The 19,095-nt window shown below is 39.6% G+C and overlaps 1 protein-coding gene across 1 annotated transcript in view; it reads right to left on the bottom strand.

Moving 5' to 3' along the window:
* Positions 1-795: 795 nt before the first annotated feature.
* Positions 796-19,095, bottom strand: part of SYNJ2BP (synaptojanin 2 binding protein) — a 44,952-nt gene continuing 26,652 nt past the window's right edge. The window contains exons 2-4 of the mRNA XM_073800315.1: positions 14,692-14,828; positions 5,912-6,007; positions 796-3,297 (exon numbers count right to left, since the gene is read on the bottom strand). Coding sequence (XP_073656416.1) covers positions 3,157-3,297; positions 5,912-6,007; positions 14,692-14,828 — 374 coding nt within the window. The 3' untranslated portion in view covers positions 796-3,156. The remainder of the gene's footprint in view (positions 3,298-5,911; positions 6,008-14,691; positions 14,829-19,095) is intronic.

The raw sequence follows: 19,095 nt of genomic DNA, 5'->3' as shown, positions 1-19,095 counted from the left end.
AGGGTAGAGCCCAAGAATTTGCTTTCCTATCAAGTTCCCAGGTAGTGCTGATGTTTTTGTCCAGAGACCTCACTTTGAGAACCAGTGCCAGTAAGGAAATATTGGTGGTGGCACCTGAAGTCCTGAGTTTAAATCCTGATTCTACTATTACCACCTATGTAATCTTAGTAGAACAATTTATTCTCTTTTCTTTAGTGTCTTTTTAACAATACTTAGACTTCAGAGTTGTGAGGCATGAAGAAACAGTGTTACCAATCAGGGTTTAGTTTAGTACCTGGCACAGAATGTAGTAACAGGTATTAATTTCCTTTTTCTATTATACATTCTAGATGGTGTGATTAAGTTAAATCAATAGCATTGGTTAAAACTTGGCAGGAAAAGAGAGACGACTGAAGCAAACAATGTCTTATTAGAATTGTATGTATAATATAGGATGATAAATGTAGCAAAGTGTTTTAAGTAAATGTCTTAAAAAAGATTTTCATTCAATTTTTAAAACTTTGAACATAGTAATTTAGGTGGGAAGAATATTACCTACAATCGATAAAGTGATAGAAATGTTAGTCAATCTATAAATAGGATGCATTTTTTAATGACCTACAATGGACTCCAATACTTCATCTATGATAATAATTTAATTTTCTAGAGAATCAGAAATAAGAATATAATTGAAGTAGCATACTTGCCTAAACCTTTACTATATTGATCTTTAAATGCTATTTAATTCCAGAGAAAACCTGAATTATTAAAGTGCATTGGAACCCCTATTATCAACCAAAGCAAAACCTCTACCAATGATGGGATAGGTGTTTTTATTTACATATACCAACAAACAAAAAACAAAATAGCTTTCCTTCCTGCTTGCCATTTGCTTCCTTTTGTATGTCTCAAGGTCCTCTCAGGAGTTAATGTCCAAACCCCGAAAGGAATCCTGGGAGGAAAGCAGGCCCACTGCAGAAGCTGCTGCACATTCCTCCAGATACAGGGAGGGCACCCGAGGTTGTGCCTCCACAGAGGGGCTGGTTGAGGTGAGAACCGGAATACTGAATGCAGTTGTCTAAGTGAGTCTCAGAGGTACTGAACAGTTCAGGTCTGAAGGCAGAAATCCTCTTAGGATTGTTTACAGCAAGTTTCTTCTTATACCAATAGGTGACCCAGAGGCAAGGTCTTAACTGGGGTTTTTATTTTTAAAAGCCTTCCCTTTCCACTCTGGCCTGATGCCATTACGTGACAGCTTTCTTTTTCTGAATTCCTAAAAAAAAAAAAAGAAAATGTGTCTGCACGTCTTTGTAGCTGCATCATACTCTGAAAAGTACCATTTCTTTTATTATTGTTCTCAACTATTACTTAACCTGATGATATACTTTTAACTTCTCATCTATTTATGAATTCTCTTGACTGTGAGCTCCTCAAGGGTCCTTAACTTGTTCCCTTCCTCCATGCAACTTTCTCAAGTGCCTCTATTCTCAGTAACCGTTCCCTTTGGTTTGCAATATAAATTTGACACTAACTTACATTGCCTTGCCTATGGAGGTAATTGTTTATTATTTTATGTGTAAAGGTGTTCTATTCCCAACTGGAACCAAAAAAAAAAAAAAACCCTTTAGGAATGGAGGCTAAGTATTTTGCTTCTTTGTAAAAGTCATAACAAAGCTGATGTCCAATCAACATTTATAAAATTCTTACCAGATGGTCCATGCTAAAAATTGGACACAACTGACTGCCTGAGGGAAAGTCTTCATACTCTTGCTGTCAAGATTATATAAAGCCTATAGCCTGGCCAGTATATTTAGAGGATGGAAATGATTTTCTTTAAGCCAGAAAATTAGTCTTGGTTCAGCTCTCCTTAGTGCTTTAAAACCAACCTTCAATACCACACGAACAGGAGGGTTCCCACCTCATTTATCTCCTTGGTATTCCCTAACATCCATTCATCCGTAAGGCTTCTCCTTGAAACATCCACCAAACTTCCCTAGCCGCTAAAACAAACAAAACTCTTTTCTAAGCCTTCCCCGCAAAATGATTTATTCATTAAAAGCCATAACCAGCGTTCAGAACCTTTCAAAAAACAGCAGCAATCCAACTCCTTTCAACTTAACTGAATTGAAGCAGAGCTGATTCCATGCCCATCCTGCTGGCAGCAGTCCCTTTCTCAGATTTTGCCTGTTAGTCGAAACAAGACTGGTAGATAGCCTGAGTTTTTTCACTGGGTTGGTTTGGCCCCATCGTCATAGTTATAGCTCTGACCACAGTCATTCCAGCTGATCCTTTATCAGGTCTGTAAGGTACCAAAACAGTCACTAGGGTAGCCCAGAGATTAGTAAGGTTTATATTTACATCTCCCGAGTTTTTTAAACAGACTGACTTGCACAAAGCTGGATTATGTCATTTTACCTCAACTTCACCGCAGCTATTATGAGAAGAAATATTGTTCTAAGATTTTTAATTAGCTGCATCCTCTCTTAAGGCTCACTCTCTCACTCCTGCTATGTATCGAATTCTTCAATTAAGATTATCCCTTAATTCTTACATCAGAAACCCAGAAACCAGAGTTATTTCTCTTTAATTCTCCATAAGGCATCACTATTATACTATCATATATGAATATGTGTATGTATGTGTGTGTGTGTATTTTTTTTGCTTTCTTAAAAAAGTAGAAATTCTCTCTTCATTCACCTCTGTTTGATACAAAGTAGGTGCCCAAGTAGGTAGTTAGAAATTAAATAAAGGACACAAAAACTTCCCAATGAAGATCATTAAAGAGAAAAATCCTTTCTTCCTCTTATTACAGCTGATCTTTGACACATGCCAGGTAAGAAAAAAGGAATCACGCATGGTGATGGGAAGACTGGACCTCTCCCTCTCTGGGTTGCAGCTGAACTTCTATTGGTGGTCCTAGTAAAATATACAACTCTTCATTTGTTCTAAGCAAGTCCTTCTTTCAGCATTCCTTCAAACAATGCCTTTACTCTCCCACCAGAGTATGAGGATTTAGAGATTTTGAGCAGCAAGGTTCTGGTTGGGTAGCAGTCTCTTTAAATTGTGTGTTGGCTATGTAGAGAGAGGGAAAGTTATGGGAGAATGGCAGGGGAGGAGGGTGAGAGAAAGAGAGAAATGTATCTTCTTCTCCGGGAGCACTGGAAGAAAGCAAGCCTTTCAAAGTCGTTGCCGGTATCTCATGAAGGCCCAGGCTGCTACCATGATGAGGGCAAACACGGGCACCAGCACCACAGTTATGGGAATACCACTTGGCTCCCCTTCACCGTGATGTCCTAGAGGCCCATTCTGCACCTGTAACTGGAAGGGGAAGAAAAATGTTAACTGTAGTGACCAATGTGTGTTTACCACAACTGAAATGTCCAAGTTGACACATTACCTAGGTCTACAGTCTCTATACCACCCAAAGCTGCAAACCCCAAGCACTATCGAACAGGAGTCCTCTCTGTTTGTCCTGAGTTGATACAACAATCTCACCAATTCTTTGGAAACAAAATAAATCTGATGGGGAGGCATTTAACCTTGCTGTGCTACTGACCTAAAGGGACCCCTGAGATAACCTCTTTCTATTTCTGTACTGTCTCCACCAAGCTATATGTGTATCATACCAGGAAAATGAAGATATGAGGTGAAGCCTGTTGATCCTATAGGGAGCCTGGAAATTACTGGCCAGGGGCAGGGTGTGTCCATCTTTCTAGAAAGATTATCAGTCATCAGAGTGCAATAAGAGCAGATCTGAGCAATGTTAACACAGGTGCAATGCCATTATTTAGAAATACTTCCAATTCCCAAAAGGTACCCACTCCTTCCGAAGGTGGGGTCCTGTCCTTCATCCCCTATTCTGTAATACTAGGCAAAGATAAAGGTGAAACCTATATGGAACGGAAGTAAAAGACTCAAAGGTAAATAAGTAAAAATAAATCATATCCTAACAGTTATAATTTTTCATTGCCTAAGCATTCCATTTTGAGGCTGGTGGTCTTTCTTTATTTCAATCAATTTTGTAAAAGGTAGCCTTTCTTAACATTACCTTTTTTTTAAACCATTTTTTAAAACTGAAGTATAGTTAATTTACAATGTTGTGTTAGTTTCAGGTGTACAGCAAGGCGATTCACTTATATACATATTCTTTTTCAGATTCTTTTCCATTATAGTTATTACACGATATTGAATATAGTTCCCTGTGCTATACAGTAGGTTCTTGTTTATCTATTTTATACATAGTACTGTGTATATGTTAATCCCAAACTCCTAATTTATCTCTCCCCCCTCTGCCCCCACTATCCCCTCTGGTAACCATAAGTTTGTTTTCTATGTCTATGAGTCTATTTCTGTTTCATAAATAAGTTCATTTGTATCACTTTTTAAGATTCCACATATAAGTGATATCATACAGTATTTGTCTTTGTCTGACTTACTTCACTTAATATGATAATCTCTAAGTCCATCCATGTTCCTGCAAATGGCAATATTTCATTCTTTTTTTACAGCTGAGTAATATTCCATTACACACACACACACACACACACACACACACACACCCATCTTCTTTATCCATTCATCTGGACACTTAGGTTGCTTCCATGTCCTGGCTATTGTAAATAGTGCTATGAACATTGGGGTACATGTATCTTTTCGAATTAGATTAACATTAACTTTTAATAGGTAAGTGGCAGCAACTGTGATGCCATCTTTAATTAGATTTAATCTCCTCATTACAATCCATGAAACTCTGACGCCCTCAATCTGAAAGACAAGACTGAACAAACTACCTTTTCTATCCTCTATCCCACCTCTACATCTTTCATTCATTTCCTGATGAGATGTCCTGAGAGAACACACTCAGTAGAAAGACATGGTTTTTAGGGCTAGGCCAATTCCTTGACCAGAAGAATCTGTTTTGTTTGGAGTTATTTATGGAAGTTTCCTAAAAAATGAACCTTGGAAATCACTTCTCACATGCCTTCAAAAAGAACTCTAATCGTATCTAAAGCGTATGCCTATATTTGCTTGCCTTTACCTATTGCATACATTCTCCCATGCTTTCAAAACAAAGAAGAGCCAAGGCAGAAGCAGCTGAATACCAATGTCTCCTATCAACCTGTTTTCTAATCCAGCACGCTGAGATTCTGCTTGCAACCCCAGCTGTTTTCTCAGATATCTTTCGTGCCTTGCCCTCTCCACTTTTTTTTAACTATCTCCTGTTGAACTTTGAAGCCTCACTCAGGAGTTAATGAAGCAAAGACAGCATCAGTTCAAGAGGGAGTAACTTTAAAGGTACAACTAAACTGTGTTGTAAATGCATTCCAAAGTCCTTCGTGCTATGGGAGGAATTATGTCCACTCAGGCTTCTCTTCTCATTATCCAAATTATAAAACACTAGGAACTAAGGAATGGATGTAGAATAGGTGCTAACTTGACTGAATTCTGAATCCCATTTCCTTTTTCCTGGAGCTCCCCTTTGAGCACTAGAACTTTGGTCAAGAGGATCCCCAAGTTGATAAGAAAAGGGTTCGTTGTGGTGATAGGGAAAAGCACATAGTGGGTATCAAAAAACCCACCATCGTTGCACTTAGAGTTTCCTAAATAAGAATGTTCAAGGGCAGACATATATTTCCTTCCCTAGTAAGAAATAAAATTGATTCTGGTTGTATTTTTCCCCATTTATTTTAATTTGGTTGTCAAGCTTTATCTTTAGGGCACATTACCTTGAAGCCAGGACCTGGGTTGCAAACATACTGTTATAAATTTCCTTTAATGATAAGCAGAAGTCTCAGAAGACCCCTGCCTGTGCCAGACAGGTTTTTCAAAAGAATGACAGTGAAAGGAAAAAAGCCAAACACACCACTGAAAATTACACCACATGGTTTATTCACAACGTTACAAAAGCCTGGCGGCAGCAAATGACACCTACCCTGTGCTGCACTCTCAGGGACACAGCATAGCCTGCATTACGAAAGAGGTCTACAGCATCCTGGTGCAGCAGGTTCTTTAGGTCTTGGCCGTTTACCTGCCAAAAACAGCAAGGAAAAGTAGTAAGAGACGTAGAATGTGAACTCTCATAAGTCAAAGATTTACTTTCATGTGACCAAAGATTTAAAAAACAAACTCCTACAGAGCAAATTCCAAGGGCTAGAAGAAGGGGTAAAGTTACTTAGAACTCAGAGTAACTTTTTTCATTTTTGAAGCTATGTTTTCCTAGAACTGAGGTTACATGGGCCATCTGAAGAGTACCTAAGTTTACAACAACAACAACAACAAAAGGAATCTCTCCTTTTTCTGAGCTCCTACTGCCTGCCCTGTTTTGACACTTGGGATTCTGTTACTGTATATGTATGTCTTCCACGAGTATCAGCCTGCTTCCCTACAGCTAACATGGTCTCCCAGGTTATCACTCTATCCTTTATACGTCTAATCCCTGGCATGGCCAGCTTCAGCTCTAGAAATACAACTCTGAGAAGCTCTTCCACAGTTTAGTTTGATGTGGTACAAATCTACTAGCTCCTTCTATTGTTCTTGTTTTCTTTTGAACAATTTCCCTTGACTCCATGGATATCCCTATCCTCCTCAAATTTACTAAAAACCGTATTTCTGTGATGATACAAACTTCTAAAATGTTTTGGTGAAGGTGAGTCCTACTACTTAAAGGTGAGAGATGTGAAGGACTCTGGTATTAACACTGCTCAGTGTCAGGAGTGACACTGGCCACAAGTGGTATCTATTCTATGCTGCAATCAGTGACACAGCATAGCGTACTTTATGCAAAATCTACGTATCTTTTATACATGTCAATGTCAGCAACGGCAGCAAGAACATCTAATATATTTGGTAGGTTCTGTGCTATATGTTTTACATACATTATCTCACTGAGTAATCACAATAATCCTATGAGGTAGACACTATTTTTATCTTGTTTTCACAGATGAAAAAACTGAAGCTTAGCAAGGCTACGTAGTTTACCTAAAGTCATAGTAAGTGTAGAAGCTAGGGCTATAGGGGTTTTATATCCTGGAAGGAAGACTAAAGTGCCCTGGCCTTTTACTGCTCCTTCTGCACGATTATTCCTCCACCTTGACTCACCAGCTATTCTTTCCTCAGCTGAAGATCAAGTCACTGACTTATTCAACCTTCTCATCTTCCTTGTCACAGTTTTCCTTCTCCAAGAGGTTCAAAATTGTCCCTCCACGCTATTTCCTGCCAATATCCTTGTGAATTAATCTATCAACACTTTGGCCTTATAAACTGTCTACCTTTCCAAAGTGAAGAATTCCTGCTCTATTCCATTCTAATCGCCAATTGGCATAAGCCTTCAACTTCAACATTAGGCATGCTACAGCTCCAATATCTCAAATTCTTAAAAAAAAACAATTTCTACTTTCTTCATACTTCCTATACCTCTGTGAATTCCCCCTTTATCCTCATCAAAGCATTTTACACATCTAGGAGTTCCTATTATTTCAAAAAAGCACTTGGAAAACTATTAGAATCCCTCATCCCCACGATCTTCTGCCAGCTTTCCAGTCCTGGGCAACACACTGCATTTACTTTCCTTGTCATCAGTGTGTTTAATATTCCTAGAGAAAGATACACAGTCACATTCTCTACCACAGACGCATACTAGCTGGCTCCTGCTGCATCCTTACAACCCTTCTCATCTGGTGAACTCCCTAATAAATATGCAGTGGTAGCTGTTCCAAGACCTTTCCTACCATCAAACTCCAACTCCAATCACATCTCTCTTCTCAGCAGATTCCTTTGCCTTATCTTTCTTGAGAATACTGAGAACTTCTGACAAACACTTCTCTCCACTTTCTTTCCTTTCCCCTCAGTTCCCTGATCTCTCTTAGTGCTGCTTCCCCCTTACTTCTGAATTAGAGTCCTTTATCTAGGCTAACCCATTTACTAGTGCTCTTGATCATGTTCCTTCCAGCCTCCTGACAGAACTTAAGCAGTCACTTACCCTCTTGACTCCTTATTATTGTTCTCTGCTCCTTCTTAACTAAAGTTACCCTCATCTATTAAAACACACACACACACAAGTATTCCTTGGAACCCACCATCACCCTCTTCCCATCTTCTTTCTCTCCTCTTTCTTTGCCAATCTTTTTGAAAGAACTGTTTCATGCACTGTCTCCACTTCCTCACCATCCGCTCCCTCTATTTCCTTGTGTTCTTAGTATATGAGGTGGGGGGGGGCGGGCAGGGAAGAACATGCTGCCCCTGCAGGTCAGCAGTAACTTCCAACCACCAAATCCTATAGCCCTTTTTCAGTGTTCAGACCACCTCCTCCCTTCTGCAGTTCTCTCTTGTCTTAGCTTATGAACACTTGGATCTCTTAGTTCTTGCACTGTTCTGTATCCCTTCCTTCCTTCTTAAGGTAAGTAAATATTCCTCAGTATCAATAGTCCTTTGTCCTCTTCTCTCCCATGGTGAATTTTCACAATTTCAACTATAATCTGCTAGACAACTCCCACATTTCCATCCCTACTTCTACTTCTGGATTTGCCGGTTTCCTGCTGGGTACCTATTCTGCCAGCTGGGGCATATTCTGTTAAGACCCCAACTCAACATATCCAAAGCCTCTTTTTTATTTCCCACAAAACCAAACTATCCTGACTTCTTTCTTATTGACACTACCATTCCTTCAGACTAAAATTTTGGTAATATTTAAAAACTCTCTCTGTCAATCTTTACATACAATATATTGGCAACTCCTGTAGTCTAACATAATAACATTACTCATATGTTATTTTCTTTCTATTGCCCCTCTCTTTAGGTTATGAATACTCTTAGTTGAACTACTGGGATCGCCTTCTCTCTAATTTACTTTCCTCTGGGTCCTCCCTCATTCTAACCTATTCAAACATTACGTCTCCAGATCAATCTTCCTGAAGTATAATTCTGTTCATGCCACTTTATTGCTCAAAAACAAACACAAAACCGGGAGCAGGGGAGGAAAGCGTGCATGCCTGATTTCTCATTCTGGTATGCAAAGTCCTCCAGGAAATGAAGGACTGGAAACCTACCTTTCCAGTTTAATCTTTCATTACCCTTTCATACATCCTATGCTTTAGCTAAATCACACAACTCACTGATCCTGGGACATAAAACATATATTCTTACCTTCATACCTGGGCTCAAGCTATACCCATCATCTGAATACCTTTCCCTTTTAAAAAATTCTATTTATCTCCCAAGACTGATCTTAAATACGATTAGTCATGCTACCTATATAGTGTAGAAATGAATACAGGGTTTTCTAGTTGATAGACTGTGATTTCATGCTACCAAGCCACCTTCTGATTATGTCTTGGTTTTCTGGCCGGTAGATTTGTCAAAGGGAAAGAACTACAGAATTTCTAGAACCATCACAGTGAATTCTCAGACTCAGTTTTCTAGTTAATTCCTGGTAGAGAGAGAATAGGTATGAGATTGCTGATGGTAGTGGGAATACTCACGTAACTAAACTTGCCCATAGGGTAACTGCATTTCTCATTGTAAAGAAATAGGTATTTTCTCTCAGAGGCAGACAAATAAGTTAGTGATGCAGTCTTGTCAACAAATGCCAAAGATGTCATAGCTCCATAACAGAGCCAAGTTTCATAATGATATGAATCCAAGTGGGAAAACTGAGTCACTACATGACATTCAATGACAGGAATACTGAGCTCAAAATAATCTTTGCTGTAGCCGTCAGTTTTAATAGCCGGGAATCACTGTATATTTATTATCATGTCTGGAGCTGTCTATCCATTTTACATGTACTAACTTATTTAATCTTCACAATAGTCCTGTAAGTTTGGAACCCCATTTTATAAGTAATAAAACTAGAGAGGCTATGCAACCTTTCCATGGACATACAGAATGGAGGTAGCAAAGCTAGGATTCAAACTCAAGCAGCCCAGCCCCCAAACCTTCACTAACAACACTAAACTTTAGAAATTTACATCGTAAGCAAGAATTTTATTTCTGCAGCCTATCACTATCCATCACATTAATGTTGTAAATTAAATTTTTATTGGTTTTGGAGTTTCAGTTTTATGTGTTATACTATACGTTTAAAAAAATTTAGAGTTGTATGAAGACACATGGTGTTTATATGTTAGTATTTTTATTCATTTTATATATTGAAGTGGCATTCACATTAAAAAAGCAATTTAGTTAAGTGCCACTTCATTGACAAGGCCTTTCTAGATAACTGCACTAGATGTGAATGATTTACTTCCTGAATCTCCATACTATGTAACTATCTTAAAGCTCAAACTGAACTGTCTTGTAACACTTTACGTTGGACTGTAAATAACTTAGGCTGGATCTCAACTCATCATTATCACCCCTATAGTACCTGAATACTGCTCTGAACAACATTTGAGGATAATAAATGCCACACGATTTCCTGAGGTTTGGCTGCAGAGTATACTCTGCAAAAGCCATAACTACACAAAGCCTGGGTGACATTTATTGATATTACACAAAGCTGAAAGGCCTAGACTCTAATAGCAGCTCTAGCTGCCAATGACTCAGTGTGTAATCTTGGTCCTCATGTGAGTTTACTTTTGCTAGCAGGGAAGAAAGACATTGGGTGACATCAGGCAAAGGAGCACAGGCCAATTATACCTTTCAACCCTCCTAGTTAATTCTAAAGGTATCCTAATGTATGAGGTCAGTTACTCTAATTGCTTAAAAAAAAAAAAAAAAAAGAGGCCTTTTAGAAATGCAAAGGGAGTTTCTTTTTTAAACAACCATTTCTCATCCTTTGTCCAAGTATGCTGGAGGTAAACCAGCTCTATAAAACAAATGATGATTCTTTTTCAATTGACAATATATCTCTCTACTCCAAAGCCAAATTTGCTTTCCAATATTTACCTCCTCTAACTGCTTTTACAGATTCCAGCTCATACTGACTAACCTCCAAGTTCTGTAGATTTTTACCCCTAAATATATGTGGAATTCACTTTCTCTTTATCACCATCCTTACTAATATAGACCAGAGGTTCTCAAAGTATGGTCCCAGGACCAGCAGCATTAACTTGGGAACTTGTTAAAAGTGCAAATTATTAGGTCCCATCCTAGCAATCTGGTGAAGTTTGAGTTAGCTTTAACCTAAACTGCCTGAGTCTTCTCCACACCCAGCCTACTTAATCCACAGATTCCATCAGTGATTTTCCATTTACTGAGTAGTGATTTTTCAAATATAAGTCTGTTGACCCATTCCAAAAGATAGTGAAGTCAATCCAGTGGGTCAAGACCAGTATTTAATTTTAAGTAAGTGAAATTAGAAGAAAACACAAAATATTAGAATGCATCATATATAGAAGAAATAGGTATTATTTTGTTAAACTTTGCTTCAGTTATGTGTGTGTGCATGTATTTCCTATTATGGGTCATAATTCAAAATGTCTGAAAGACACTTGCCTACAGCAGTGCTTCTCAAACTTTATTCATGGGCTTACCCAAGGATCTGTTATAATGCAGATTTTTATCTCAGTGGGTCTGGGTCTGAGGAGCTTCCTGAGACTCTGCATTTGTAATCAGCTCCCAGGCGAAGGCCAGATTCCTTGGACCTCACTTTTACTATCAAGAGCTATTCATTCAACTGAGAAATTTTAGAATACTGCTAAACTTGCTACTTCAGTTTCCTTAACTCATGATATTATAAGTTATATTAAACTTGAGATATGACAGATTTGCAACATGCTAGAAAATTTTGTTAACTGAATGTTCAGAGTGTTGGGATTGTGGTATTCTAGTTAACTGATGGGGAGTCATACAATTTTTTGCTTTAACTGTGGTTGTTATCAATCTGTGAGTTTCCTATTTCTTGCCTTAGGAAAGGAGTAAACTGAGTTAAAATATGTTTTCTTGGATGATAAATAATTTTGGATTGCCTTAGGATAATCTAACATTATCTTAGGATAATGTAAGAGTTACTGGAGCACTAACTATATAGGATAATACAAATACAGGTGTATAAAATATAGAAAGAATGGGCTCAATTTAATAAGCACTGACCTCAGATTATACTCTGGATATTTTCATTTTCCCCCAAAATCTTGAAGTGAATTACAATTTGGGGGGAGGGGTCCTCTCTTTCCATTAAAGTTGAAGGAAGAAAAAAAATAGATTATCTAGCTCCAATTAATCAAGCCAAACCAAAAAAGTTATAATTCATTCACAGAGCAAATAATTTACTAGATGCTTACTCTGTTCCAGCTACAGGCCTACATGCTGCAGATAGAGATGAGAAGACAAAGACTCTTCCTTAAACGTACTTGGTCTAAAGGATTCTGTATATTTCAACGTCTCTGTAGCTGATTGGATGAGGGTTTCTGGTGGGTCTTCCCCATTGATCTAAGACCACAGACTGGTCTTTCATTTTCTTTTAATTTTCCATGGCACCTGGCAGTGCTCTGCAGGCCATCAAATACAATAGTTAATATATGTTGATGACTACTCAACTCTTTTATTCACCAAAGTAAGAATTCTGTTTGAAGAGAATAGGAAATGCAGCTGACTAATGGCCCAATCCATGCCATTCTGTTATATAACAGGTTTGGTCAAAATGGAACATTAATCTGTATCCTATAATCAGCTACATCACCCTGAAGTTATAAGTTTCATTAAACATGTAGAGTTCACTGAGAATTGACTATTCTTGACTATCTACCTCCCTTCATTTAGGTAGACACACAGGAGAAATGAGAAACCTACATAGTTTATTTTTTTACAAAAATGTAATTTTCCCAGGTTCTCTGATAGCCTATATAAATATTAAAGCATTCTCACCATCACACACACATACAAATGAACTTTGGGTAAGGACTCTCCAACCCTCATCTCAACTTCAGATCTTTTCTTCTATTGGTAATATCTGTTTTTGTTTCATGGTTGTCAGATACAACAGGGTCTTAAAAATCATTTACATTCATCCACAGTGATCACAAAAAATTAAATTTCACTTTTGATGAGAAAGGAGAAACTGCATGATAAATCATGCAGTTATTTAATTTTAGAACTTGAAATTAAGATAAAACATGGGCATTATTTAGGGAGAAATGGAAAGATTAAATTAATAGTCATTAATAACTCACCTGAAATCTAGACCACTTAATGATACTTCTATTAGTTACCCAAAATGGATATGCACTAAGGAAAGGACATATTATTAGTCTGATTATCTGGCAACAGTTAAAAGAAAGAGTTGGAGCAAATTTTACAACATGGAAAAATAACCATGTGAGGAAACTAGGGAATCCCGTAAAGAATAAATGAGAATATAGGCTAATAAATAATTTAGCATCATTTTACAGAGATTCCAAAGCCAATTATAAGTGAGTACTTAAGTACATCAAAGAGATAAAGTGAGCTCAAGAATAGATGGAACAATTTAATGGTTAATACCTAACAAGTTCACTTAAGGATACAGTGGGAATAGGATGGTGAGGCAATATTTCTTAAGAAACAGGATTTAGAATTTGAATTTTGGAGCAAACTCTTGGCAGGGAAACTGGAGTCAGGGAATATAGCCCTAGATAGAATAGAGAATATGCTGGCCTTTTCCTCTTGCGTAAGCTCCATCTTTTTCTCTTTCTGTCGTCTTTTTTTTCTCTCCGTTACCTGTCTTATATTTTTGCCTTTTCTTTGCCTGGCATTTCTTCCTCTCTTCTTTCACATACTTTTTCCTTAATTGGCTAGAACATAACCTTGAATCAATGTCGTACATATATTTGTAGTGTTTTATATCTTGTAGAGATCTTTGTAATAATTCTTTTATTTTGATAGTCAAGTCCTCTTCGCTAAAAATTTTAAAGACAAATGAGCTCAGTTTCTTAGATATCTACTTTTCTTTTCATTAACATTTATCTCCTACCATACCTTTTTAAGAAACTTGAGTGGCCTTCAAATAATTTCTTTTCTCTCTGAGGTGATGGCTCACATAAGAAAGGCTCCTTATCTTGGCTTGTGTCTAATAAATTCTCTCACACTGAGGTTTATGTCTTTTTGTTCCCTAATTCTACCCTTAATAGAAAAGACTAATTTCAGTTTTTATACAGAACCATACATAAACTCTATTATTAAATAACCATGCAACTTTCTGTTTAGGATAACGAACCCTAGCTCCTCACTTATCTTTTAGGAGGCAATATAGTATATGGGTTAAGAGTAGAGGTTCCAAATTCACAGACCAAGTCCTCTGCCATACACTAGTTGAATGACCTTGAGCAAGCTGTTTGACCTCACCAAGCCTCAGCTTCCTTAGCTGCAAAACAGGCATAATAATTGTACCACTTCATAGGGTTGCTACAATATTAAATAAGTTTAAAGTTCTCAGCATACTGCTTGGCACAGAGTGCTCAAAACTTTCTAACCATTCTCATTTTTCAATAATTTACATTTAACCAAAACTTTTTGAGTAACATGGCTCTCTTCTTAACCCCTGTATTTTTCAAGTCCTTCTTCACCATGGAACCTAGTTCCCAGTGTTCTGGAGAGAATGCAGTTATCTGTCAAAATATTAAACTGCATAGTTTCTAACTACATACTATACTTTAATCTTAACCCATTCTCAAGTTTTCCTTACTGTATTTCCTGATCCAAAAAGGCAGGCAGGAATCTTCCCAAGGAAGGAGTTGGGGGTAGGGACTAGGGTCTAGGGAGCCAGGGACAGTGAAGGAGGTGGAAGCCAGTTCTCACCGAGAGGATCTTATCACCCTCCTGGAGCCGCCCATCCAGGGCTGCAGCCCCGTTCTCTTTGATGCGGCTGACGAAGATGCCACTGTCATTGGAGACATACTGCTGATCTGTGCCACCGACGATGTTGAAGCCCAGCCCTAAGAAAATCATGGAGGAGTTGTAAAGGAGATAGGGGTGAAGAAGAAGGAAAGGGATTAGAGAAGAGGAGAAGGAGAAAGGAAAGGCCATGTGGCAAGGGTGGGGGTTGGGGAGTGGGGGGGTAGGAGGCGGGGAAGTTAAGACTGTGATGTAGCTGGTGGCTAGTCATGGGCAAGGTAAATGATTAGTATCACCAACAGAGGTCAAGAGTACCGAGAGTTGCCCACTCAGACCAGGCAGGACTAAAAATACAAACACAATGATCAACATGGTTAGGTGAATATAAAAAGAAAGATCTATACTGAGCTCAGTGAAAAAATAATGCTGATTCTTTTAAGATGTACTTCTGCTCACATTTGATTTTGATTCTGTTGGTGGCATTCAGAGGCCCCAAATCTTGACTTTCCTGCTTAGAAGAAGCTATGCTTTAAACTAATCGGCAAACGAACGGTTCCTTATTTAGTAGGAGAGAGATTCTTAAGCAAACCATCCCCTCAATACTTCTCCTAACGTCAGGAGAGTTTGTGGATGGTGGTGCTTTGGAAGAAATGACCTTGGGAGTTCATTTTTTTTTTTTTTTCCTAGTTTGAATTGAGGGGGCAGTACTGTAGGCGTTGGCAGAAAACCTGGGAACTAAAAAGGTAACTTATGCTTCATGACAGGACTAAATCACCAAATTCACTCTTCTTTCCTTTTATACCTCAAGTACAAATAACCACATCCTTGGGTACAGTGATTGCCAAGTTTTATTCACTATAGATAACTGATAACCTATTGATTAGCAACTACCCATTTCCCCCTTTTCCTAGCCCCTGGCAATTACCATTCTATTCTTCACTTCAATGCGTGATTATTTTAAACAAGGATAAAATTTCAGTTATGCAAGATGGAAGTTATGGAAAGCTGATGTGCAACATTGTGCCTTATAGATAACAACAGCCTTATTAGACACATAAGAATCTGTTGAGAGCAGATCTCATTTAAGTGTTCTTACCACAATAAAATAAAACTGAATTTAAAAAAGAACGAAAATTGACTACCAAGGTAATTTTTCCATGGACCAAACACTAAGTTGTGGGAAGGACTTCATTTTACAAAACCATTTATATAGGGATTTTATCTATGCAATAAAAAGAAATGAAAGAAAAGGGAACTTCCCTAGGGCTTTCTTTATGTCAGGTACTGTAGAATTCAAAGCCACAGTGCAAAGAGAAAGGAGATAGTTAGGAAACAATTGAAAAACAAATATCTGGTGGCACAACTGGAAAAAACAGCCATAATCAGTAGCCTCTTCTACTGATTTCAACAGAAAACAGATACTTAAAAAGGTGAGAGGAAAGCTTATAAGTGACCCTCACAATATTAACATAAGCAGTAGCGAATCGATCTATGATTTATGGAAACACATGGCCAAAGAAGGAAGCAGCAGGAAATGTCTAATTGAAATATCATACCTCGTGTACAGTGTACCTATAGCTAGAGAATGAAAAGAAGAATACATAATAGAAAGAACTTCCACTGGAAGATGACTATTTCAGTTTCTTTAAAGGGTAGGGTATGAAAATTTTATGTTACTAAATGGTTTCCCTCAGAAAACTCTTAATTTGAATCATAGTGGGTGGGAGGTATTGGAAAGGGGATGGGAGGTAGTTAATTTAGATCAGATGGAAAGGTAGGTGGACCTTGATTATAAAAGGCTTTGAAATAACTTTAAGACTGTGACAGGTTTGAGCAAGGTGGTTGAGGCCAACCAGCCTCTCTCACTACTGGAAGAAACTATCTGGAGAAAATCTTTCAATGAAATTCAATATCCTCACCAAACACTAGAGCTGCCTCTGGGGATCCTGGAAACAGGAAGTATGTGTTAAGCAGCTGAATGCAACATAGTAATTAGGGAGAAAAGGGACTCTGCTATTGCTTATTTAAAGCTACAGAACAGTGATTAACAAAGGAGAGTGGGGCTTCCCTGGTGGCGCAGTGGTTGAGAGTCCGCCTGCCGATGCAGGGGACACGGGTTCGTGCCCCGGTCCGGGAAGATCCCACATGCCGCGGAGCGTCTGGGCCCGTGAGCCATGGCGGCTGAGCCTGCGCGTCCGGAGCCTGTGCTCCGCAACGGGAGCGGCCACAGCAGTGAGAGGCCCGCGTACCACAAAAAAAAAAAAAAAAAAAAAAAGGAGAGTGGATGGTGACCTAAATTGGAAGGAAATCCAAAACAGAGTATGTGTATAGCTGATTCATTTTGCTGTACAGTAGAAACTAACACAACATTGTAAAGCAACTATACTCCAATAAAAATTAAAAAGAAAAAAAAGGAGAGTGGAAAAAAAATGTTACCAAAATTTTCTATAAACAAACAAGTGTAGTCTATTCCCCCCATCACATTATATAGGCATGTTTATAACCATGCTTATTGCTACTTCAATTGTAAATGAACCACACCAATTAATATGAGAATTTCTGGACTGACATGAAGTCCCTTTCTACGGTTACAACATTTACAAACTGAACTTATCTATAATTTGACGCATCGCTGCAATAAACGGGAATCACCGAAGAACTGAGTACCAATACTACCAGTTTAAACCTGGGCCCCATGGATACCTACGTAATCCTCTATCCACTTACTCAGTAAAAATTATTGATCATTTACTGTGTGTCAGGCACTGCATTATATTCTGAGGAAAACATAAAGCTAAACTGGACAGTCCCTGCTTTAACAACAAATAGAAATTTATCCTTTTTCCTGTACCTTTTAGATTCTGCAGAAGTCAATTAAAGTCAGAAGACCTGGCCACAAATTCAACTCCATAACTTACTTGGTATGCGGACTAAAACAAGTGAGTGTATCTCTGATCCTCAGCTTCTTCTGTAATGTAAGGATTATAAATTCTGTCCTCTCTATCTCAAAAGGTAGTTGTTAGCATCCAATAACATAAAATCTGAAAAACTCCTTTATAAACTATGTAGTGGTTGCTATATGGAGTAACTGCACTAAGAGTAGTTGTCAATAAACTAGTAGTGCCTGGAAGATGGCGGAAGAGTAAGACGCGGAGATCACCTTCCTCCCCACAGATACACCAGAAATACATCTACACGTAGAACAACTGCTACAGAACACCTACTGAACGCTGGCAGAAGATCTCAGACCTCCCAAAAGGCAAGAAACCCCCCACATACCTGGGTAGGGCAAAAGAAAAAAGAATAAACAGAGATAGAAGAATAGGGACGGGACCTGCACCAGCGGGAGGGAGCTGTGAAGGAGGAAAGGTTTCCACACACTAGGAAGCCCCCTCGCGGGCAGAGACTGCGGGTGGCGGAGGGGGAAAGCTTTGGAGCCGTGGAGGAGAGCGCAGCAACGGGTGAGGAGGGCAAAGCGAAGAGATTCCCGCACAGAGGATAGGTGCCGACCGGCACTCACCAGCCCGAGAGGCTTGCCTGCTCCCCGGCCGGGGCGGGCGGGGCTGGGAGCTGAGGCTCGTGCTTCAGTCGGAGCGCAGGGAGAGGACTGGTGCTGGCGGCGTGGACACAGCCTGCAGCGGGTTAGTGCGCCACGGCTAGCCAGGAGGGAGTCCGGGAAAAAGTCTGGACCTGCCTTAGAGGCAAGAGACTTTTTCTTCCCTCTTTGTTTCCTGGTGCGCGAGGAGAGGGGATTAAGAGCGCTGCTTAAAGGAGCTCCAGAGACGGGCGCGAGCCGCGGCTAAAAGCATGGACCCCAGAGACGGGCATGAGACGCTAAGGCTGCTGCTGCCACCAAGAAGCCTGTGTGCGAGCACAGGTCACTCTCCACATCCCCCTTCCGGGGAGCCTGTGCAGCCCGCCACTGCCAGGGTCCCGGGATCCAGGGACAACTCCCCCGGGAGAACGCACGGCGCGCCTCAGGCTGGTGCAACGTCACTCCGGCCTCTGCCGCCGCAGGCTCACCCCGCACTCCGTGCCCCTCCCTCCCCCGCGGCCTGAGTGAGCCAGAGCCCCCGAGTCAGCGGCTTTAACCCCGTCCTGAGCGAAGAACAGACGCCCTCCAGCGACCTACATGCAGAGGCGGGGCCAAATCCAAAGCTGAGCCCCTGGGAGCTGTGAGAACAAAGAAGAGAAAGGGAAATCTCTCCCAGCAGCCTCAGAAGCAGCGGATTAAAGCTCCACAATCAACTTGATGTACCCTGCATCTGTGGAATACATGAATAGACAACGAATCATCCCAAATTCAGGAGGTGGACTTTGAGAGCAAGATTTATGATTTTTCCCCCTTTTCCTCTTTTTGTGAGTGTG

The sequence above is a fragment of the Tursiops truncatus genome, chromosome 2 (genome assembly GCF_011762595.2).
Source record: "Tursiops truncatus isolate mTurTru1 chromosome 2, mTurTru1.mat.Y, whole genome shotgun sequence".
In the NCBI taxonomy this organism is placed as follows: domain Eukaryota; kingdom Metazoa; phylum Chordata; class Mammalia; order Artiodactyla; family Delphinidae; genus Tursiops; species Tursiops truncatus.
This window is presented reverse-complemented; position numbering and strand designations above follow the sequence as displayed.